The sequence below is a fragment of the Pongo abelii genome, chromosome 11, assembly GCF_028885655.2.
Source record: "Pongo abelii isolate AG06213 chromosome 11, NHGRI_mPonAbe1-v2.0_pri, whole genome shotgun sequence".
NCBI lineage: Eukaryota > Metazoa > Chordata > Mammalia > Primates > Hominidae > Pongo > Pongo abelii.
This window is the reverse complement of record NC_071996.2, coordinates 51,840,441-51,865,809: the sequence shown is the minus strand read 5'-3', so window position 1 is coordinate 51,865,809 and position 25,369 is coordinate 51,840,441. Positions and strand designations below refer to the sequence as shown.

The 25,369-nt window shown below is 39.6% G+C and overlaps 1 protein-coding gene across 3 annotated transcripts in view; it reads right to left on the bottom strand.

The window, feature by feature from the left end:
* Window positions 1-7,483: 7,483 nt before the first annotated feature.
* LYPD6 (LY6/PLAUR domain containing 6) overlaps window positions 7,484-25,369 on the bottom strand; it is a 141,948-nt gene continuing 124,062 nt past the window's right edge. For 2 of the 3 annotated variants that reach the window (XM_054548637.2, XM_009237700.4), the window contains 2 exons: window positions 12,299-12,429; window positions 7,484-10,427 (listed from right to left, as the gene is read on the bottom strand). In XM_054548637.2, coding sequence (XP_054404612.1) covers window positions 10,260-10,427; window positions 12,299-12,429 — 299 coding nt within the window. In that variant the 3' untranslated portion in view covers window positions 7,484-10,259. 3 annotated transcript variants of the gene reach the window in all.

Here is a 25,369-nt window from a genome sequence, read left to right as displayed (position 1 = left end):
TTCTCCATGCTGGGAATATGTATTGCTATAGGTTAGGACTCTTGAGAAGGAGGCTCTGAGATGGAGATTAGTGTGCAAGAGACTGATTAGGGACTGTTCTTGGCATCGACACTTGTGGAAGGGAGGTGACAGATGCAGGCTTGAACAGAGAGGGGAGTTGGGCTGCAATGAAGTCTCAGTGAAGCCACAGCCAACCCCACATGAGCTCGTAAGATGGAATATGCCTTCAAAGGTGTCCGAGGTAGGTGATAGGGGCTGGGCCTTTATATTCTTACTTTGCTTCATGACTGCATGTAGGGGCTGCCTAGGGAAGGGGGCATGGCCTTGGGTGAGGCAACTCTCTTCAGCCCCCATCACTTCACAAGGACGACTACTATCAGAGGGCTGCTGGGGCAACGCTCCCCCAATAACGAGGAAACAATCATTCCTGAAGGGAAATCTGGGTGGTGCACGGCAATACCACTGCAAGTGATAAGCAAAGCAGACAATGGTCCTGGCCCCATGGAACTTAGAGCTGGAAGGAGAGCCAGGCACTGAGATTACAGACACAAACACCCACACACACAGGAAGACAAACTGAAAAGCACTGTGAAAGGAAAGTTCAGGGTCCCATGAGAGTGGGCAACAAGGGGACTTGATCTAATTTGGGGGTGTCAGGGAAGATGTTCTTGAGGAAGTGATAATGAGCTGAGATATGGAGGGTATAAAGGGGGTCACCAGGTCAATGGAGAGAGGGTGAAGAGTACACCTGGCAGAGGAAAGAACACTGTGCAAAGAGCTGAGGCTGGAGGGAGCACAGTGTTGAAAGAAAAGAAAAGCAGAGGCCGGGCGTGGTGGCTCACGCCTGTAATCACAGCACTTTGGGAGGCCGAGGCAGGCTGATCACCTGAGGTCAGGAGTTCGAGACCAGCCTGACTAACATGGTGAAACTCTGTCTCTACTAAAAAGACAAAAGTTAGCCAGATGTGGTGGTGCATGCCTGTAATCCCAGCTACTTGGGAGGCTGAGGCAGAAGAATCGCTTGAACCTGGGAGGCGGAGGTTGAAGTGAGCCATTGCACCCCAGCCTGGGTGACAAGAGCGAAACTCCATCTCAAAAAAAGAAAAAAAAGAAAAGCAGAGTGGCAGGTACCTTTCAAGTCAAAGGGCATGTAACAGGTGTGAGGCCATGGAGCTTCGAAGGCTGTGTGGCCAGTGCAGGGGGACTTGCTGGCCCATAGAGAGGGTATTGTTTTCCACCCCATGAACAATGTGAAATTCTTCAATGGTATTAAGCAGACGGGTGACTTAATCAGGTTTGCATTTTAAAATCTACTTCTGGCTATGAAAAATGGATTGAAATAGGGCAAGAAAGGATGAGTGAGATCAGTAAGGATGCTGGGAAAGATGTGATCATAGCTGGGACCAGAGGGGTGGAATTGGACATGGAAAGGAGTGGATAGACTTGAAACGGAAAAAATTGACAGGATTTGACAGTAGATTAGACCTGGGAGGTGAAGTAGAGGGAAGTGTGAAGGAGAAACCCAGGTTTCCGGTCCACACAACCAGATGATGTCAACGCTGTTCACTGAGATGGGGACACTAGACGAGGTGAGCCTGGGAGTGGATGATACATTTGGTTTTGGTCACTCTTGCATTGGAGGTGCTTGAGTTTGAGGAATCATACAAATGAAATGTTGAGTAGATAATTTGGGGAGAGCATTCTAGAATTCATAGAAGGAGTCTGAGGGGGAGCGATTATTTGTCAGCCACTGACAAATGGCTGGAAACTTAAATAACAGGCATGGAAGAATCACCAAGGAAAGATTATAGAATGGGGAGGAAGCTTAGCACCAAATTTTGAGGAACTCTGACATTTAAATTTGTATAGAAAGAAGGCAGGTTTTCTAAGTAGGAAAGCTCCTAGGGGTGGGTGGTTCATGGAAGCCAATGGAAGTATTTCAAGTAGGAGGGACTAGACGAAGTGTTGAATGAAGCTGAGAAGTTACTTGAGGAGAGGACTGAGAAGTGACTGTTGGGCTGAGCAGCTTGTCCTTCATTACTGAATTCAGTGAATTCACTGTGAGTCCCGAGGACAGACTGGAGTGGTATAAAGAGTGAGTGGATTGTGAGGAAATGGGGTCAATGAGCACAAAAGTCTTTCAAGAGGTTTGGCTGTAGAGGGTACTAAAGAGAGGGGGTAGTTGGATGGAGAATTAAGAGTTTAGGTCAATTGTCCTTTGTTTTGCTTTTATGATGTGTGAATGTGGGTGGGACAGATCCAGTTCTTTCAACTTCATCATTCCCTTCATGTAAGTACCAGGGGTGAAATGCCCCAGGTAGCAGGTGGAAAAATAAAGTAAAAGTATCCAGAGTTGAGCTCAAAAGAGGCATTTCCTAGACTGAACCAAATGTTCATTTCCAGAGCCAAGTGCAGTGCCTCACTCCCGTAATCCCAGCACATTGGAAGGCTGAGGCTGGCAGATCACTTGAGGCCAGCAGTTTTTGACCAGACTGGGCAATATAGCAAGACCCCATCTCTACAAAAAAGTAAAAAGTTAGCCAGGTGTGGTGGCACACACGTGTAGTCCTAGCTACTTAGGAGGCTGAGGCAGGTGGATCATTTGAGCCCAGGAACCAGAGGCTGCAGTGAGCCATGGTTGTGCCACTGTAACCTGGGCAACACAGTGAGACCCTGTCTCTAAAACACACACACACACACACACACACACACACACACACCCACAACACCTCTACATACCAAAGGGTGAATTCCCTGTCTTCTGAGAATTTGGGGCAGTATTTGTCTACCCTATTTGTTCAGTGGACAGAACCACTTAACAGGGGCTCTGAGGACCCTAGTGAAAATCATATTCCTAGTAGGCTGCCTTGGTACTCCAAAATTCTTGAGGTGAGTACGAAGAGATGCCCTTGCTGTCCTACTATCTTTAAAATTAAGGTGGTTATGAGCCCAGCTAATTAAGTTGGTCTGGAGTGCTCTAAAACATCAGGTAGTTTTTGAAAGCTCCCCTACCCCAGGTGATTCTAACAGGCAGATACTAGCTAACAGACTGGAAGGGCTACAACCATCAAAGATGAACAATAATAATCACAGAAGCAGCCTTAGTGAGGACCAATCTATAAAAATTAATCATGGACGGGCCTATTGCAAGTTATATTTACCTACAGCTAATTACCAATTTCTCTCATGACTGATCTCACAGCTTTCCTAAAATTCCACATCCGTGACCTTTTGATGCCTGTCTGACCAGGGGACTCTTTTCACTAGCCTGACACCTTCTCATCTTCCAAGTATTGGATTAAATATTATTTTTCCTGGGGAGTCTTCTCTCACCTCTAATCAGAAGCCAGACTTATACTCTGGTTGTTTTCAAGATCCTCAGATATAGCCTGGCTGAAACATACCACTATGCTTTTTTCCTAAATACTCCAAATAGGCCTTTCAGGGTTGTTGTTTCTTTCTTCCTTTTTTTTTTTTTTTTGAGACATAGTCTCGCTCTGCTGCCCAGTCTGGAGTGCAGGGGCACAATCTCGGTTCACTGCAACCTCTGCCTCCCAGGTTCAAGCGATTCTCCTGCCTCAGCCTCCCAAGTAGCTGGGATTACAGGCGTGTGCCACCATGTCTGGCTAATTTTTGTTTCTTTAGTAGAGACAGTGTTTCACCATGTTGGCCAGGCTGGTCTTGAACTCCTGACCTCAGGTGATCTGCCCTCCTTGGCCTCCCAAAGTGCTGGGATTGTAGGTGTGAGCCACCACACCCGGCTGACCTTTCAGTTTTTTCAAGATGATCTGACTTTAAAGAAAGGGCATTCATGGGAGGTCTGATGGTATATCTCACGTGGTCTCAGGCTGTCTTGCATCAAGGAGAATGTGTCTCTACACAGCACACTTGGTATTTAGGGCGGTGGCAAAACATACACAAGGTTATTAAGTAATTAAACTTATTAAAGTCAAGGATGGGCCCAACGCTTTGAGTGTTTAAAGCCTTTAAAGGTAGGGATAAACCCAGTGCTGACATATGCCAGGACTGAGCCAGGCTGAGTCATGAGTAAGTCCAGAAGTGTTCTCTCCCACCACTGACATCTACTCAGCCCCTTTCCACCCAAAGCACCTCAGTGCCAAGCTTCTCAAGCGTGATCCCTCTCCCCAAACAACTGGTCTTCACACGCCACTGTGTGATGTGGGTTGGTCGTTGTTCACAGACTTTCTTTATGGCTGGGAGAAGCTAGGGTCAGGGGAAAGCTTAGCCAGCAGGTAGCTGTGAAGTTGGACCAGTAGCCATCACCAGGTTCACAACAGTGGGGAGGCGGACGGCATGTGCTCAGACTCCGGGTGCAAACTCCATGGGACCCAAACAGTCACGCTCCTCTGTAGATGGAAGAGGAACAAGACACTAAGTCTATTCTGAATTCTTCTCAAAGATGAATGGATTTATTGAGAGCATGGCTTATTTTTAGCCCTTCTCTTTGCATCATGGCTACATCCTGGTGGCATTTTGTTCATTTTGCCTAAATCCAACAGAGCTGCTTTTCAGATACACTTTCCCCACTGTGACAACACAAGCCCTGTCACCTCCCCAGGAGGACATCAATGGAGGCCTGAACTCTGAGCATAGAGACAACACACGGTTTTGGGAGGCCAGTTTCTGACATGGGACATGCCATAAACCCCAAGAAAACTACTTCTGAATAACTGATAAGGTCTAATTTAGACACATCATTCTACCTTTTTAGGCCATGATTCTGAAAATGATTATTTTCCCAGAATATTTTTCTTCTCATGTAAGAATGAAAAATCTGTTTCCATTAGGCTAGCTTGCTGTCCTGCAAAAGCTTGCCCTTTTATTCTCTACCCTTCACTACCATGATGGTCCTCGTGAGACTGCCAATCCCACAGTAAAGGGAGAGGAAGCCTCTAAATTGTTTTCTATCAGCCATGTCTTAATTACTCTGAGCATCAAAGAAGGGACATTTTGATGAGTTGTAACAAAAGCAATGTGGCATGCTCAGAGACAAATGATCTGAGTTCTCCAGGGTTCTTTTCTCTCCTGTATAAATCTAAGCGGGTAGACTAGATGTTTTCTAAGGTTCTACTCACTCTAACTTTGTGACCTGAGAAATGGCTTTCTAGTAAAAGTGCCAGAGAAGGATGAGGCCATTATGCATGTCACCCTGGTGACATGTGTGTGGAACAAAGAGTCCTGGATCAGGGATCAAAATCCTTCTAGTATAAACTACCAGTGGGGCCTCCCAAAACCACTCCAAAGCTTTAGCTATGAAAGCTATAAATGGGGTCATGCTGATCAACTGAAGCAAGGTATATAAAACTGTTTTGCAAATAAAGTCATATACAAAAATCATTCTATTGGGGTAATAGAAAAGAGGACCCCAGATAAATTTCTTAGGCTCTAGATTTTAGGTCTCTACCCAGTTTAAAATACAGCTATGTAGAGGTCCTCCAATCCAATTCCAGCAATTGCAATGGAGTTAAAATTTGTCAAAGATAATAAACAGCAAGATAATAGTAATTGCTAATGAGAGAGGCCATAATTTTTTAAAATAGCTAGAGAGAGTAACTGCTGAAAGTGAAGGCTTCATTTGAAAGACATTTTGGAAATCTGCATTGGTTTTGTCACACCAAATTATGTCAGAAATGTTTACTTTTTTAAAAAAAAATCATAGGCCTGTTTTCAGTAGACTCCAGTGAAGAATGCCCCAAGGTAAAGTCATGATGCTTCACGTCCACGCCTTAGTCCTGCCCCAAGTTCCTGTGCAATCTTAGAAAAATACCTGAATCTTTAAGTTCAAGTGCCCCCAGTTACAATGAGAATTCATAACAGATTCTCAGTGTTTTCATGTACTTCACTCCTAGTAGGTAAGTTAAAGGAAAGTTATAAAAACATTTGTAAGTGCTCTAAGTATTTCAGATAAAAGATACTGTAACACAGCCAAGGCACCACTTCTAACTTTTACAGAGCTCGCATGCACTAAATTTTGTTTGTAAATAAAATCTTAAAAATGTGTTAGGAAAGGGATACGAAATACATTTATAAAGTGAAGAATTTCTTTTAAAACCCCTCTGGGAGGCCGAGACGGGCGGATCATGAGGTCAGGAGATTGAGACCATCCTGGCCAACATGGTAAAACCCTGTCTCCACTAAAAACACAAAAATTAGCTGGGCGTGGTGGTGGACACCTGTAATCCCAGCTACTCGGGAGGCTGAGGCAGGAGAATCGCTTGCACCCAGGAGGCAGAAGTTGCAGTAAGTGTGAGATCGTGCCACTGCACTCCAGCCTGGCGACAACAGTGAGACTCTGTCTCAAACAAGCAAACAAACAAACAAAAATCCACATTAAGTAAATATGTAAGTCTATAACTTCAAAATCAAATTTTCTAAAAGCACAGTCCACCTGCAGTACCATTTACATTAAAGACAGAACTATTCACGGAGATGAGCAATAAGAGCTATCTTCATGTAAGTACCACACTTTAAGGAGCATCAGTGACCAACTGTGTCACTGATTCAGACCAAGAGAAAACATATAACTTTGTGGAAAAGATTTCCCTGGAAATTTCAAAACATACGTAATTAAATAACCAGAGGTTGGGTGCAGTGGCTCACACCTATAATCTCAGAACTTTGGGAGGCTGAGGTAGGAGGATTGCTTGAGCCTCAGAGTTTGAGGCCAGGCTGGGCAACATAGTTGGATCCTGTCTCTGCAAGACATTTCATTAAAACCTAGCCAGGTGTGGTGGCACATGCGTATACTGTAGTCCCAGCTACTTGGGAGGCTGAGGCAGGAGGATATCACTTGAGCCCAGGAGTTTGAGGCTGCAGTGAGCCATGATGGTGACACTGCATTCCAGCCTGGACAACATAGCAAGACCCTGCTGTCTCAAAAAAGCAAAACAAAAAAACGAGAAGGAGAATAATCAGGAATCACAAACAAGCTGACATTTTTCAAGCTTGCTTTCAATGTCTATCACTTTACAAAGAAAAATATAATAAATTAATTGTATAGATAAAAATGACATGTACACTATTCCACTATTTGTTTCCTGTTGAAGAAACCATCAAGAGAAAATCTTTTCTGGTGTATCATCATTAACACAACCCCCAAAATAGAATAAGATTTAAAAATAGTTAATAGGGTGGTATATATATATACATACACATACACACATAATTTTTATATTTCCTGATTTAACAAAGACATGCTCTTGGGAAGCTGTAGACCTTATTGAAAAGTCTGGTGACAGTATTTCCTTCTTTTATTTTCTGCAGTACTTAAACAGCCTGTATGAATCATTTGGCATGGGTGAATTGTCTTCTATCTTCTCATGCATGTATTCTTGTCTATACAACTAGAAAGCGAGCCTCTGGAAGGAAGTTCCCTGTGGTGCTAAGCCCAGTGCCTTGTACGTAACCTGGGTGCATTAATCATTGACTGACATGTGCATTTGCAGGGAGGAGCCTGGTAAGATACACTCAAAACCTTTATTCATTGATTTACAAAATGTACAATATTTACAAAGTTTAGGCATTAATCTCATATTGACATGAATGCTGTGGAGAGTCTAAAAATAAATATGTGGCACATAGCTTAATATACACATCATGGCTCTTTATACTTAAGCCATTACCAATGGTGAGATGTAATGGAGAATTTAATGTGGTAGAAAAGTCAGATGGCTGACCAGTCCTGGACCTTCCATGTGAATGACTCTTCCTTGGCTCCTTGAGGCTGGGGATAGTGAGCAAATCACTTTCTTTCAAGAGAATTAAACACAGCCATTCTGACAGGCACATGGGATGCATGCAGCAACATCTATGCAGAGTCCGCAAGCACTCCCTGGGTGGTGGTTGAATCTGCACCACTGTGGACCTGATCCCTGTACACCAGCCAGGGAGGCTTTGGTGTGGTCACTTTCTTGTTTCTTATTCAGTCACATGCAGTACTTGGAAGATGTCAGTGGAGTGTAATCATGCACAAAAATGGTACTTGTAAGTATGTACAACATCAAATTTTCATTGTCTTATAGCATCTTTAGATGCAACATCAACTATCTCCTCTTTCAGCAAGAGGGATGAATGAGGAAGCCAAACCCCTACTCCCCAAAGAAAAAACATCATCTGGGGACACATGCAAATGGCATCCTGCAACAGCAGGGTGAGATAAACTCCACATGATAAGATGGATGAATTCCCATGAAGTCAGGCCTGAAAGTCTTCCTAGGGGGATAATTCCACCTTTCTTTCCTCTTCAATCCCACCTCATCCCACGCAACCTGAATCTGAAGGAAACAGCTTCACAACATTGCGTTTGAGTTTTGGTACCTTCATTTCGAAAGTGTAAATACTAGTAACATTCCTTATAGGATTCTTGCAGGGATTAATCCTAACTTATGTAAAGTGCTTAGCATAGTGCCTGGCACACACGAGGTGCTTAATAAATGTCGTGCTTTCTCTCCCTCTACTTTCCCACCCCAATTAAAAGCAACATATTGATAAGCCTAACAAACTCTGAATTAAGGCCATTTGATGCAATTTAGATTATTCTGTATCAGAGTTACTGCTGTCAGTTCATATTTAGTCCCCGAGGGAGTCTCATTTTATGAGCCAGAGACATTTTTCTATGGAGGGCAGATGGACCCTGACAACACTGTCCTCTTTATTCACCACGGTTCTACCAAGTTTCACACAAACACATCCCAAAACCCTGCACAGAAACTTAGACCAGTGATGGTCACTACCTGAATAATTCCGGGACACCATCACTGAGGAAACCATGAGAAAAATCCTTGAGACAAACATATTGCTCTTGCTCACATGTTAACTTTTTTCAAAACTGGTGCAAGTATTATAGATAACTTTCAATAAACATATATTAAAAGCTCTACCACTGTTGAAAAATATGTATTCTAATTTGATCACTTTGTTCAGAATAATGAATTTTTTAGAATATATTTTAGTTTTTAGTTATGCCTTACAAAAATAAATACTGTTTAAATTATTTACAAGGAAGAAGAAAAATTGTAACTTGGGGTACAAAAAAATACAGGAAGGATGACAAAAATTTTACCATCTACTTCAAAAGCAATATCTAAAAGAAATAAGAACTTCCCATTGAGTCTCCTTGCTAGTCTTGCAATCACCTCACTGGTCTACTTTCTCCTCATCATTGCATATTATGCTTGCTTCCCTATCATTCTAAAGACAATTTAATGCAGAATCTTCTCCATAAAGTCGCTGGGGATTTGGAAGTGGGAGCTCTTTGGCAGTATGAACTGCAGATGGAGTAAGAAGCTGGCTGAGCCACTTAGTCGGCCCTCAGAATGAACTAGGACTAATCTCCACACATTTTTCCTTTCATTCTGAAATCCTCTGTCTAGATTATCTATGGCTGAATAGAACCCCCTATCTGGGGAAAACAACTCCATCCTGGTTTGGGGCTCTGGACACAATTGACTCAGGTGGAATCTAGGATCTCATGAAGCATAATTAGGTGCCAAGTCAAGGAGAAGGCCGATCTCACCAATTATATGAATAGATAACACAGCCACTTTATGGACAGTGGCTCCATTAAGTTGAGGAAAATCCTCCTTCAGGCACCCCCACAAATATAACAAACTTTCATGATTGCCTTTTTGTCTTCTGCACAGAACAGAGGGAATGTGATTCCCAGCACTGGGAGAAGAATGTTGGGAAAATTAATTGAACAAATGGCTGGAATTGTTGGAATTACTACTCTTGCAGGGACTCAGTCAGAATTTCCAAGGAAATAGTCCATTCAGTTTGGAGTCAATGTTTTAAAATTCTAAAGCTACAAATGAACTCATGATTATATTTAAACCAATGGTTACTTTTCTCCTGAAAAGCCCACATCTATACATGCCCCTATAACATACTCCTAATATCTTAGAGTCTCAGGACCTACTGCATCTCATGCATGTATTCTTCCAAATTAAGAACCCCAGATCTTGATAAATGCAGAACTACTTCTTGGAATGAAAACAAAGGTTTATGGTATGGAACTTGGGCTGTACTGACAGAAGGCTTTGATGAGTCTCGGTTAGACTCAAAATGGCTACAATGAAGCAACATTTATTCCTCATGATAAGTGGCAATGCTTGGCTGTGATGACCTCCAAGAGTGTTGTGTCTCACATGTGTAATTACCGTCAGGCCAATGACTCATGCAGGACTGTGGACCACTGAGATCCCCATGGATCGCTACTAACACATGGAGCCATTGAGCTGCTATAACATGAGCCCTAACCACAACCACAAGCAGGACACTATCACTGACATACAGCGTGGGTGCCCATTTGTCTGATTTATAGGTGACGTCGTGGCAAATGTGGCATCAGTTTCATTTCGGGGCAGTGGCAAGTTACAGATATTTCCTTCACAACAAGAAGTGCAGACCTGAAAGAAAGGAAGAAAAAAAGATAATGAGAAGCCAGCACGTCTTGGAAGGAGGCGGGGTTTTTGAAGGCATTGTCGCCCACATGGCAAGATGCAAGTAAAAATTACCTAATCTATAAAGGAAATGCCAACTCTATGTTCAGGAAGGCTGGGGATAATATTTCTTCTAGAAGCAATCTGGTCAACATTTCAAGAGATCTAGGTTTTGTTTTTGACACCCTCCACCCATACAATTCTTACAAAGGTGTGTACCCTTCCTGGGCCTCAGTTATTTCACCCTTAAAATGGGAATAACGAAACTCGTCCTTCTTTTTCCATGAGGCTCTTTCTGACTATTTGAGGAAGAGAGGGTAAGCCTTCATTTGCCAAGTTTTCAAGTGAGAGTCAAGTGGCAACAACCCGGGTAATTTAAACTTGAGTACTGACTTTCATAGAACTGTTTGCATAAGTGTCTCCATTCTCATTGGGTGAGTTAATGTTTGAAGGGTTTTCATTCATGCAGTTACTCCTGCTTTACACCAGCTTACTCATGGATCATTAGAAAGAAATAAACCCACAGAGCTAGTGACAAAAATTTTCTTGGAGCATGGCTACACAAGCTACAAACCAGCAGCTCCAACATCAGCTGGGAGTTTGTTACAAGTGCAGAATCTCAAACCTTGCCCCAGACAAAGAATTAGAACTACATTTTAACAAGATTCCCAAGTGATTCCTAGTCACTAATAACCACTAGGATGGTTATTAATAATATTCTATACAGTCATCTTCCTGCAGGGATTTGATTCTTTAGTCACAGTGACATGTGCCAGAAGACAGTATAATGTTGCGGAGGTAGACTCCAAACCAGACGTGAGCTGGAATTCTGTGCCTGTCACTTACCAGCTGTGTGACCAAGCATATGACCCAACTTCTCTAATCCTTAACTTTCTCCTTAGTAAAGAGGCCACAGTAACTCCTCAGAATCAAGTCCAATTTGCTGGAGAGGTCAGGGAAAGCCTTTGGTTTTACTCATTTTGAACCAGGAGCAGAATAGGCAGATTATATTTAAAATTTTAATTATTAGTGTATTCAAGAGGTTGCTTGAAAAATAAGCCCTTACTGACAGTGCTGTTCCCAGGTATTGAGACTGGACATTGCCCAAACCACCAGGAAGGCCACCTGCAGGAGAAGTGTTCAGCTGCTAAATAAAGGCCAAAGCCTGATATGTTAAGGTCACACATATAGACACACATATAGAGGGCAAGGCTGCCTTTCTGTGATTCTTTATATGCCCCTTAAAAGTTGCCTCCCAAGCTCATTTTACACTGAGTGCTTCTGTATATAGGCACCATGTGTTTCCGTATACAGGCTTCTACAGGTACCAGGTGAAGCTTAAGCAAACACACAAGATGGGTCTCTCGTCACCTATCAAATAACTCAAGAGCCAGTGGAGACCCTCCCCAAACTGACATCCCAGTCACAACATGAGCCCTACTTTACATAAAGTTATCAAAGCTGAATTGCCTCGGTCCTCCTGTGATGAATGAACTGGGTACATCTGCAAAGCTTCACTGTGATGGACATAACTGGTCCCTTGCTCCTCTTTTTTCTGGTAGCTTTATTACTTTCCTCTGAGTGAAGAAAGGGTTTAAAATAACACTGAATACCCTCCTGATGTGTGTTTACACAATTTATATCAGTTGTCCTATGCTCTGGTATAAACGTGTATTCTTTTAGAGCAAACACGAAAGGAAGCGTCTTTTCATAGAGCATAAAGACAGTCAAAAGACAGCCTTCATGGGGGAGTAAGAATCTGCTCATGAGTACTGGCAGATGTCTGAAGAGAAGGCAGCTGGCTATGTAGTACTGGTCACTTGCTCTGTTGCCCAGACCTTGTGGCCTTCATGCTCGGAGTCTCTGCAGCCAGTGGATAAGCACTCTTCCAGTGGGACACAGCGTTTGGTGACTGAGATACTGTTTCCTGTGACTTCCATTGTGTGCTGAGTGTAGCAGTATCTGGTCTCTGTCAACAGAGAAAATATATTTGAAATGGGAAATGTTGGCCCAACCTGCCTAAAAGGAAAATAACAGGAATGTCAGCATTATCATTCCAGAAAAGACCTAATAGCACGTAAGATATGCACTGCTTTGAGTTTATGTCCAACCCCAAAGACCTCCTTGGAGAGCTCCACTTTGCCATGGTAGGAGGACAGCCTTCAAAGAATATTGATTTCTCTGCCCAGCATTATTCCCATAAACCAAGACACATTGGTTTCTCCTTGCCTTTCAACAAACTTTGCCACTGGACTGATTTTTATTTTTAGGGGATGAGTGGTTTTGCGGGGAGTCATAGCAATTTTAAGGAAGATGAAAGGACAAAGAGGTTCAAAGAACTCAGGGTTAAAATGAGTTAGGCAGGTAACAGTAGTCCTCAAGGAGATAAAACACTACAGCAGTGGCTGGTGTGTGTGTGTGTGTGTGTGTGTGTTGGGGGAAGCAGCTATTCACAAGAGCAGAACAATTTAAAACTTTGTGCCAATGAGCATAGCTGGGTCCAGGGTACATTACAGAGGAAGACTGAAACAATAATAAACATTTTTCCAAAACTGAGGAGCTTTGTTTCTCCCTAGCATGATTTCAGTGTCTTCCTAGGACAACAGATGAAGACCATGATGGGAGTTTCCAGAGGTCCCTCTAAGTCTAATGAATCTGAAAGCTTGAGATCTCTTCCAAAATTCTTTAGGGGAACTTTTTATGTGTAATTTAAAAACTAAAGAAAAATGGCTCTGTCAATGTAATTCTTTAAGGCCTCCGGGCAATGCTCAGCTCTCTAAGTCTGGGATTTAGGAGAATGTTCTTGCTCTACTTTCACATTAAAAAAGAAAATGAATAATTCTTAAGAAATGTCACTGAGCTGTTTTTCATCTACATCTTGGGTCCAACTTTGCATGCATTATACATTTCAGATATTTAGTGGCTAATATGGAATTATGACCTCCTATGAGATTATTTATTAGGCAATAAAAATTCCTCCCCCCCACCAGATTCTGTCATGATTTTGGCAGCTTTTAACTGAAGAACTAATGTCCAAAGAAGAAAGCGTAAGAAAATTTTAGGTCTTGAGAATGAGCTAATACAGACCTATCAACACATCCTGGAAGTCATCAAAATTCAGGGGTTTTAACAGTCTTCCTAGAGACTCTCACCTGACAGGAATCCCAAATGGTCTCCAATTAAATCGTACAAAGAGCTGCCACTTTCCCAGTGGTGATGCTATTGGCGGGTGTGCCTGGGCAGAGTCTGTGTCAACACCCTCCCCTAAATGCTGTCCCACACTGCATCCTGGCTGGAATCGTTAGTTGGAGTGGGCTGAAGCTTGCTCCAATTGCCCAGGGTCCTACAGTGCTCTTTGGAAGTAGGGTAAGGTCATCTGGTGAGCTCACAATAAGAATAGTTGAAAGTTTTCTACCTGGCAATAATTCTCCCAAAGCCCTAAACTATCTTAACATTGGAATGATTGCTTTTCTGTTGAAGAAGAGGCAGTAGCTCTCCTCTTTTTTAAGCCTTAACAGGTTTTGACAAATGGAGGCCAGTGGCCTGGGAGATTTACCACATCTTCTAAGAGGACTGGTTTACTTCTTTGGTATCAGACTCGATGGACATTTATGGTCACAATAGGTTCATCTTTCCCACCCCCACCCCAACTTCAAATGTTCTAGAAAGCAATAAAATCAGGAATGTTCTTATCTCCCATCTCCTCTTCATGCAGACAGCTAAGAGCAGCTGCCAGAGGTTTTACTGCTCCAAATGTAAATCCGAGCAGATAAGATCATAGGCTTACGGAATAAGTAAATCACTACATAGCTGCAGTTTTGGAAATTAGCCTTTTCCCCCAAGTAGTGAATTATCCTGTTTTATAAGTAAGCCTTAAAATAACAATTGGTGAACATGATATGACTACTTCTTTGTTCATACTTTTCTATCTTTAACAAAATATCTTATACATAATGAAGAGCGTATTCCATTGAATGAAAGTAGATGCAACAACTGATAAAAATAATTTTTCAGGAAAACATGCAAAACCTTAGTACCTAATAAGCTGATTTTTTGCCATTCTGGGGGTAGAAGGGAGATCAGTGCAGTCAGAATTTTTTCTTGTATTTCACCCAGTCCAATCCATGAAACAAAAATATATGGAGAACACTGCCATCACTTCTAGCAGTACAGACCTCGGTGCTGAAGCACCAATCCTTCAAAAGCATTTATTCCACTTCTTATCTTACAAAAACCCTAGGTGAGTTATGAAATGTTAACGTGGAAAAAGGTTCTGTGGTTTAAGAAGTTTTGAAAATGCTCAAATAAAGTTGAACAGGTTTCTTCAGTGCACAATTTATGAGAACCTTCTATATGTGTTGTGATCTCGTGATCTCCAAAGGTATATTGGGGTGAGCAGGCAGAATTTCCCAAGTAGAACTAGGTGGGCCACATTTGCCTTATCACTGGACTGGAGTAGTGATAAAATCCTAGTTTCAGCCACAGAGCATTGTTCTCCATGCATTTGGAAAACTCCTTGGGTTAGTAATGAGGTAATATGAGAATCAAGCCTGCTGATAACTTCACACTAAAAGAATTTCAAAGGCTTTTATCTAAAAGATAAAAGATGAATTTGAATTTCCACCAGGTTAGTTTCAGTCTCTAAAATCTCATATTCCACAACTACATGGTATTCCCAGAGGTTGTGAAACAGAAGTCTTTTACTATTAGATCCACAGGCATTCAACTAAAATCAGAAATGGGAAAGAGAACTTCATCAACAATTGGAAAATATAATTTTTATGAAATTCACACCCATGTGCACGCATGCACACAGAGTTCATAATCTAGTTCTGAAAGTTAAAAGTAATCCAAAGCTAAATTGCAAACTTTCATTTACCCACCAATATTGTTTTTAATAACAGAAACTATATTTAAACAAAACATACATAAGATGATTTGAATTGAGACATTACAAATGTCCAACTTTCTTATAAAAGGCTTTCCTGCCACTCAATTATTCTTCATGGTTCTGCTTGTTTTAGTTTCTTCACAAACATACAGGTTGATAAACATGATGCTAGAGAATAATTCTCCAGGTGCAAGAAAATTAAAGGGAGGAAAATACTTTAATAGTAACATTATGAATTATATTTAAAAATGAAAGGCCAGTCGCAGCTGCCTGCTCTCTCCCTGCCCCCATTCCTTACTGTTCACACAGCTCTTCACTTCTGCCACACTACGCCCCTGCAACGACTGTTCCCTACGCATCAAATTCCATGCCCTTTTCCCATGTCTGACCCTCTAGGATCTCTTTGTGACTCTGGGACTCTACTATGGATAATCTCGTCTGTGGGACTTTCCATCCTAGACTTCAGAGTTCTGTCTTCCAGATGTTCTCCTAATCTCTGTTCTCTCCACTTTCAACACTTTCCCTAATATGAAAGTCAATATTCTCCCGTGTTCTGTCCTTGAAACTCTTCTCACTCAAGTGGCCTCATCAAACTTCTCATGCCATGTGTTCAGTCTGACTCTTTCTCCTGAACTGTAGAACCAAATTACCAACTATTTTCTGGACACTTCCAGCATCACCTCACACCTAATGTGTCTCAACCCAACACATTATCTCCCTCCCTCTTGCATCTTTTTATCTTCACATGTGTCTATCTCAAGAAGTGACCTCCTGGGATATTGTAACTCCATCTTCTCCAGTAACTTGAACTAGAAATCTGGAATCAGCTCAGACTTCTCTCCCTAATCTGGGAGTCTCCAAGTCTTCTGAAATGTCTCCATTAACCATCTGGTCTTTTCTATTCCATTTTCCATTTCCTCAATCCGGACCTCATTGTTTCTTGTTTTCTTTGTCTCTGACATGCAACTCACCATGCACAAAAGCATGAACGCCACCTAATTGTCAAAGAATCCTGATTGCTGAATTACTAGGCTTATTTGGCCTGCCTGAGTGGCTTGGGAATAGGCCATTGCTCTCTCTGCTCCTGAAGCTGTGTGTCAAGTGCATTGGAGTAACTGCGCTTCCCTGATAGAATCATCAATTAATTTAATTTCTAACTCAGAGCCTGGCATTTGAAACTCAGCCCTCATTACTCACGGTTCTCCTTGATGGAGGCTCCAAACTATCTCCTCATTGCCTCGTATATACCTTGAGACATAGTACCACAACTTTTGACCATGCACGATGAAAAATGTGCATCCTTAGCATGGTCTGCATATTTTTTCCTATCTTCTACTCCTGGACACCTGATATTCTTCAAGGCTCAATCCAAATGTGATAAATTCTGTGAAATCTTCCTGATCTTCCTCCCAACCAGGTCAATGTTAATCTTCTCTCTTCTCCATGTTGCCTCAGTCCTTCTTAACTTTCTCATTTGGGATATCTGGCTTTTCTTCTAGATCACGGTTCCTGATCAAAACAATTGACTTTTTGTTTTTAAACTTTTTTTTAATTTAACCTATTATTTTGAGATAACTGTAGATTCCCATGCATTTGTAAGGAATATTAATAATAGGAGATCCTCTACACCTTTTACCTAGTTTCCCCAAATGGTAACAACTGCAAAACTATGGTATAATATCACAACTGTGATATCGACATTAACCCAATCAAGATACAGAACTTCTCCACAGTCATGAGGATCCCTCATGTTGACCTTTTATAGTCACACCCTCTTCCCTCCTGCCCCCACCCCTTCCCTAACCCTTGGCAACCACTAAACGGAACTGCATTTCTATAATTTTGTCATTTTGAGAATGTTATATAAATGAGTCACACAACATGTAATATTTTGGAACTGGGCATTTTCACTCAGTCTCATTCACTGGGTTTGCTAATTTTTAAGAGTTTGTTAACTTTTATTGCTGAGTAGTATTCCATGGTATAGATGTACTAAAGTTGGTTTAACCATTCAGCCATTGAAAGGACATCCAGGTTTGTTTCCAGTTTAGAGATATTATTAATAAAGCTACCATGAACATTTGTGTAGAGGTTTCTGTGTGAATATAAGTTTTTACTTCTCTGTATGAGTGACCAGAAGTGAAACTGCTGGGTTATACGGTAGTTGCATGTTTAGTTGTTTAAGAAACTGCCAAGCTGCTTTCCAGAGTGGCTGTACCATTTTATATTCCTATCAACAACATATTGAGTGATCTAGTTTCTCCTCCTTTTTACTAGCACGTGGCATTTTTCCTATTCTTTATTTTAGGTATTCTGATAGAAGTATCGTAATATCTCATGTTTGAAATTTGCATTTCCCTTATGGCTAATGATGTTAAATGTTTTCATGTGTTTATTTGCCATCTGGTTATCTTCTTTGGTGAAATGTCTGTTCATATTTTTCCTATTTTCTAATTATGTATTTTGTTTACTGGTGTGTTCTGAAAATTATTTATATATTCTAGATAGCAGTTCTTTGTCAGATACGTGATTTGCAAATATTTTTCCCATTTCATAGCTTGCATTTTCATTCTCTTAACAGGGTCTTATGCAGGGCAAAAAAGTTTTAAATTTTGATGAAGTCTAATTTATTATTTTTTCTTTTATGAGTCATGCTTTTGGTATTAAGTCTAAGAACCTCACCTAGCCCTAGATTTATGAAGATTTTCTTCTATTTTTTCCTAAATGCTGTATGTTTTTATATTTCACATTTAAGTCTGTGATTCACTTTAACTTTTGTAAAAGGTGTGAGACTTAGGCTGGGATTCATTTTTTGCCTGTGGATGTCCAGTTCCTCCAGTACCATTTGTTAAAAAGGCTATCTTTCCTCCAATGAATTGCTTTTACACCTTTGTTAAAAATTAGTTGGGCATATTTTTAAGGGGCTATTTATTCTGTTTAATTGATCTATGTCTATTTCTCTGTCAATACCGCAGTCTTGATTACTACAGCTGTATATTAAACCCTGAAATAGGGTAGTTTGATTCCTTCCACTTTAGTCTTCTTTTTCAGAATCGTTTTAGCTATATACCAGTTTCTTACCTTTCATAAAAACTGTAGAACACTTCTGTCTATATCTAAAAAAAAAAAAAATCTTCCTGGGATTTTGACAGGAATTGTGTTAAACCTATATAACAATCTGTAGATAATTGACATTTTACTATGCTGTCTTTCAATCTATGAACATGGTCTTTCCATTTATTTAAATTTTATTTTTTTCACTGATGTTTTGTAATTTTCAGCTTACAAGTCCTATACATGTTTTGCTTAGATTTACCTGTAAGTATTTAATTCTTCTGAGCAATATAATGCTATATTTTAAATGGTATATTTTTAAATGGTATATATAAATGGTATATTTTAAATTTCAGTGTCCACGTGTTAATTGATAGCATAAACACAACTGAGTTCTCAATTTATCTTATATCTTATGACCTTGCTGAACTCATTTATTCGTTCCAGGAATTCTCTTTACATTTGTTGGAATTTTCTACATAGAAATCATGTTATCTGTGAAAAAGGACAGTCATATTTTCCTTTCCAATCTGTATGTCTTTTATTTACTTTTCTTGTCTTATTGCACTCGCTAGAACCTACAGGATTGCACTAAATAAAAGTAGTGAAAGCAGACATAATTGCCTAGTTCTCTGTCTTAGCAGGAATGCACGCAGTCTTTTACCATTAAGCATAATGTTAGCGGTAGGTTTTTTATTGATGTTCTCAAGTTGAAGAAGTTTCTCTCTATTCCTATTTTTCTGAGAGGTTTTAATCATAAATGGTGTTTAATTTTGCCAATTTTTTTACATCGGTTGATATGAACATGTGATTTTTCATCTTTAGCCTATTAATACTGTGGATTATATTGGTTGATTTTCAGAGATTAAACCAGCCTTGCATCCATGGACTAAGCCCCACTTTTTCATGGTGCATAATTCTTTTCATATATTGCTATATTCTATGTGCCAATATTTTGTTAAGAACTTTAGTGTCTATATTCGTAAAAAATAATAGATTTTGTATTTGTTTGTTTGTTTGTTTGTTTGGTGCTGTGTTGGTCTGGTTTTGGTATCAGGGTAACTCCAGCTTCATAAAATGAATTGAGTATTCCCCCTTCTCTTCCATTTTCTGGAAGATTTTATGTAGAATTGGTGTTAATTCCTCTATTAAAATTTGGTAAAATTCTCCAGTGAAATTATTTGGGCCTGAAGAGTTCTTTTATGGGTGTTTTTAAGTTATATAAAAAAAATTTCTTAGGAGTTATAGGACTATTTATTTCATTTTTAGTGAATTGTGGCACTTTGTTTTTTGAGTTATGGTCCATTTCATCTAACTTGTCAAACTTATCTTTTTGAGTTGTTCATACTATTCCCTTATTTTCCTTTTCTTAGTACCTTAATGTTTTTCTCCATTGATTTTAATTAAAAAAAAATTGTATATGTTTATGGTGTACAATGAAATGTTTTAGTATATGTATTCTCATTGAGTTTTATTCTTATCATTAATATTTCCTGATTTTTGCTTAGTCTTGTTTTGTTTTACTTTTGGTTTGTTTTTCTCTTCCTTTTTCATCTTCTTGATGTGTGAGCTTAGAGAATTGATTTTCCTGTTTTTAAATATGTGCATATAATGCTATAAATTTCTGTCTCAGCACTGTTTCTGCTGTGTCCTACAAATTTTCATATGTTTTAATTTCATTCAGTTCATTGTCTTTTAAATTTCCCTTAAGACTTTATCTTTGATCTGCGGATTATTTAGATGTGCACTGGTTAGTTTCCAAGTGTTTTGTGATCTTCCTTTTATCTTTCTGCCATTGATCTCTAGTTTAATTCTATTGTGTATTGAAAACACTCTGTATGATTTCAATTTTTAAAAGTTTGTTGAGGTTTGCTTTATGGCCCAGGATATAGTTTATTTTGGTATGTGTTCCATGGTCACTTGAAAACCATGTATATTCTGGTGTTGCTGGATGGAGTGTTCTGTAAATGTCAATTAGATTCTGTTGGTTAATGGTGCTGTTGAATTCTTCTATATCTTTGCTGATTTTCTTTCTGTAGTTCTATCAGTTTTTGAAAGAGTGGTGTTGAAGTCTCCAACTATAATTGTAGATTTATCTATTCCTCCTTTCCTTTATATTATTCTGTTGCACATATTTTTCAGCTCTGTTATGTGATGCTTATATACTTAAGATTGCTATATCTTCTTAGTGGATTGGCTTTTTTTAAATCATGCTATAATGTTCCTCTCTGCCTCTGGTAATTGTGTTTGCACTGAAGTCTTTTGATTAATGTTTCCATATTATCTTTTTCCATTCTTTTAATTTGCTTATATAATTATTTTGAAGTAAATTTATTAAAGATGACATATATTTGGGTCATGGTTTAACATATTCTGTCAATACATTTCATTTATTTTGTATATTTATGCCATTTACATTTAAGGTAGTTATTGATATGGTAAGACAAATTTTGTTGTTTTCTGTCTTTTCTTTGTTTTCTTTTTCTTACGTTCCTATGGGTTACATGAACGTTTTTTAGAATTCCATTGTGATTTATCTACAGTGCTTTTGAGTATATCTCTTTTTAAAATTGTTGCACTAGGTATTAAATTATATGCAAAACTTATCACATCCTGCTGGCATCATAATTTTACCAATTAAAGTGAAGTGTAGAAAACTTACCTATTTTTATGCCCTAATACCTTCACTTGTTTGTAATAATTTTTTTTTTTTTTGAGATGAAGTCTTGCTCTCTCGGCCAGGCTAGAGTGCAGTGGTATGATCTTGGCTCACTGTAACCTCCGCCTCCCAGATTCAAGTGATTCTCCTGCCTCAGCCTCCCGAGTAGCTGGGACTACAGGTGCCTGCCACCAAGCCTGGCTAATTTTTGTATTTTTAGTAGAGATGGGGTTTCATCAACCTGACCAGGCTGGTCTTGAACTCCTGAACTCAGGTGATCCACCTGCCTTGGTCTCCCAAAGTGCTGGGATTACAGGCATAAGCCACTGTGCCTGGCTGTAATATGTTTGTATTAAATAATCCTCTACAATATATTTAGAACCACATCAGACAGCATTATAATTTTTGCTTCAACCGTCAAACATAATTCAGAAAACTCAAGAGAAGAAGGACATTCTGTTGTACTGCATTGTAGTATAAAGTATGTTTACTAAGTTTTTCCTTCCTTTCTGATGTTTCAAGTTTCCTTCTTTTATCATTTCCTTTCTGCATATAGAGCTTCCTTCAGCCATTCTTTTAAGGTAGGTCTTCTAGTGACACCAATTCTCTCAGTTTTCGTTCCCCTGAAAATGTCTTAATTTCTTCACATTCCTGAGGGATATTTTCTCTGAATATAAGATTCAGCATTGATAGCTTTTTTTAACAGTTGGAAAATATTGTACCATTGACTTCTGGCCTCCATAGTTTCTGATGAAAACGTTTCATTCAACTAATATTTCTCATATCAGATGTTCTTTTTCTCTTGCTATTTCAAGACCTTTTGTTTTTAGAAGTTTGATTATTATGTGTTTTTGTGTGGATTGCTTTAGTTTTGTCCTCTTTGGGGTTTGCTCAGCTTCTTAGAAAAACTTTTAGCTGCTAATTCTTTGAGTACTTTTTTTAGCTTCACCCTCTTTCTATTGTTCTCTTGAAACTCTGATGATGTAGTGTTAAAACATTTGTTACAGCTCCATAGATCTCTGAGGCTCTGTAGAGGTTTCTTTCCCCTCAGCCTATTTTCTATCTGTTGTTCAGATTGGACAATTTTTATTGCTCTATTTTCCAAATTCACTAATTCTTCCCTTTGTTCCTTCAATTCTGCTGTTGAGCCCATCTATTGAGATTTTTATTTCAGGTACATTATGTTACAATTCTACAATTTCCATTTGGTTCTCCTTTATATTTTCTATTTATTTGATGAGATTTTTAAAATCTGTTTCAAGTGTGTTTGTTATTACTTACTGAAACATTTTTATTACGGCTGCTTTAAAATCCCTGCCAGATAATTCTAACATCTCTATTTACCTTGGTGTTGGTATCTATTGATTGCTATTTTTCATTCAGTTTGAGATCTTTCTGGTATGACAAGTGGTTTTTTTTATTGAAGACTGGACATATTGTTATTATGTTAGGACACTCTTGATCTCATACTCCCTGTTTGAGAGTGGTAAGAGTGCCTCATTAATGCTTCCCATGTAGCCTCTACTGATGCGATGGGATGGGAGATGTGTTGTAGCCTCAATACCAATGGGTGGCAGTGAAGGGTGAAGTCTTGACTCTCCATTAAGCCTCCTTTGACACAACCTTGGTCAGAGGAAAGTAGAGGCATCTCATTGTTGCTGGTGGAGGTGAAAGTCTAGGTTCCCTAACATGGTCTCTACTGACACTGTGGAAGAGACCTTGTTACTGCCTGGTGGGGAGGGACAAAAGTCACCTTTACTTGTCCTTCTCTGATACAATCCCAAGCAGAAAGGTTGGGACGTCTCATTACAGCCTATTGAGGATGAAGTCAAGGCTTTCCATTCAGCCTCTGCTGGTATGGGATTGGGGCTACAATTTTTTCCATAGTGTTTTGCTGGAGTAGAGCAGCTATTGCCTAAAAGTTATCTTTCTAGGCTTCCCCCTTCCTGGTCCTTTTGCTAGAGAGCAAACTTTTGTTGGGGGGTTATTTTGCCAGTGCCTATGGCATTTTCAGGATGTTGACTTCTTTAGCTTCAAGTCTAGAATATATAAGACTGAAAGAAAACCTAGCGAACTCAGCACTGTGTTGTTCCTTGAGTCTTGAAGTCACTAGTCGGTCATTTTCTTTACACCTTTCAGAGTCTTTTCATGTTTTTGGTTTGCTTTTTAATAAATAATGTTCAGAATTTTTTGTTGTACTTAGCAGGAGGAATAGAAAAGTACATCCACTCCATCTTTCCAGAAATGGGAGTTTTCAGCTTCTGACATTTTGGGCTAGATAATTTTGTTTTGGGCAGACTGCTCTGTGAATTGTAGGACATTTAACAGCATCCAACAGCCTCTTCTCACTAGATGCCAATGTCACTGCCAACAGTAACAACTAAGAATGTCTCCAGACATTGACAAATATACTTCGGGCAGGGAAGAGGGAATTGCTCCTGGTTGAGATCTACTGTTGTGTTATACATTACAGTCTTGAGAATCAGGCCCATTCTTGTTGGTGTCTGCATTCTCTCCAACATATAACACAGGGCATTTCACACAATAGCAGGCATTTAATCTCTAATAAACTCTGTATTACCAGCAGAGATGGATGGGTAGGAAGAATATATCTAGCTGAGCTCTTCCATTCAAAGGTGAACCAAATTAAAACATTTTAATTTAGTTCTATGATGTCTATATCTTCCATTGAATTTGAATAGTCTCATCAAATTTAAAAGAGAAATAATACTACACTTCTACCAATAGTGCAATTTTCACATACTATCACGACTTCTCAAAATTATTTGCCAGGACTACTAAAAGTAAGCCTATGCATATTCTATGAAGCTAAAATTCTATTCCTCAATATACATCCAACAGGAATGATAAGTCCTAGAATGCGCAAAGAAGAACTGTTCATACAAACACGCTGTAAAAATGTCAATTAGTGACAGAATAAATAAATTATAGTATCCGTTCACATAACAATGAGAATGAATGGATTACAACTAAATCTAACAAAATGGATGAATCTCACATAATATTGAGTGAAAGAAGTCAGACACAAAAGAGTTATACTGTATGATTCCACTTCTACAAAGAACCCAGCAAGACAAAATTAACCTACACTACTGGAAATTAGGAGGGTAACTATATTAGTTTCCAGGGTTGCCATAAAAAACCACCGAATGAATGCTTAAGCAAAGGTTTTCTCACAGTCCTGGAGGCTAGAAATTGAAAATCAAGGTGTTGGCCAAGGCTGGTTTGTTCTGAGGCCTCTCTTTTTGGGCAGTCTTTTCCTTGGGTCTTCACATCAGCTTCCCTCGGTTCCTGTCTGTGTTCCAATCTCTTCTTATAAGGATACTTGTCAGACTGGATCAGGGCCCACCTGAATGACCTCACTTAATTACCTCTCTAAAGACTATTTCCAAATATGGTCTCATTCTGAGGTACTAGAGGTTAGGACTTCAACATAAGAATTTGAGAGCAGGTAGGGGGAAAAATGGGGAGGACACAAGTCAGTCTATAACAGCGACCCTTGGTGGTAGGAAAAGTGACTGAAAACAGGCATGCAAGGAGCTTCTAAGATGCTGGTCATTTCTTAATCAGGGTGCTGCTTACATGGAGTATTCAATTTGTGAAAGTCCATCACGCTATTTACTATTCAGTATGTATACTATACTTCAAAGCTCAGCATAATTGAAAGCGAAAGAAAAAAAGAGCCCAAGATGAAAGAAAATAGACTCAAGAAAAGGATGAACTACAAATTGAGTTGCAGATAAACTGAATTATTTAAAACTTACCCTTATTAGTAATTACTACAGTCTCTGCTTTCAGGCACCAGATTATTGTTTTGGCCTTTCTGCTCTTAACAATTATTCTCCATAGATCTTTTAAAAAGATGCATTTTCTCCTCTTGTCCCAAGTAAAAAATTCCACAAGGCAGAAATTAAAAACAAATAATGCTCATCAAACTGACTGAATCGTAACTGGTTGGTCTCCTCTACCCTGAAGTCAGCACCTTTTGAGGAAGCTGCCAAATGGAGACTTCCCTATTTTCTTTTAAAAAATATTCATCCACATTTCTTAATGAACCTCTCACTAGAGGAACTTCTTTTAAAACTAACCACTGAAATTCAGGAGGCAATGTACTTATTACCAAGGCCAACTCCAAAAAGGCAGTTGGGAAGGTATGCAAAGGTAGTGAGGACAGATAGGACTTTATGGTGAACAGTGGTCAGGATAAAAGTGATAAGGCAGACCATCAAATGGAAGCGTCCCAGCTGAGGCAACTGGATTTGTAAAATATATTTGGACAAAATA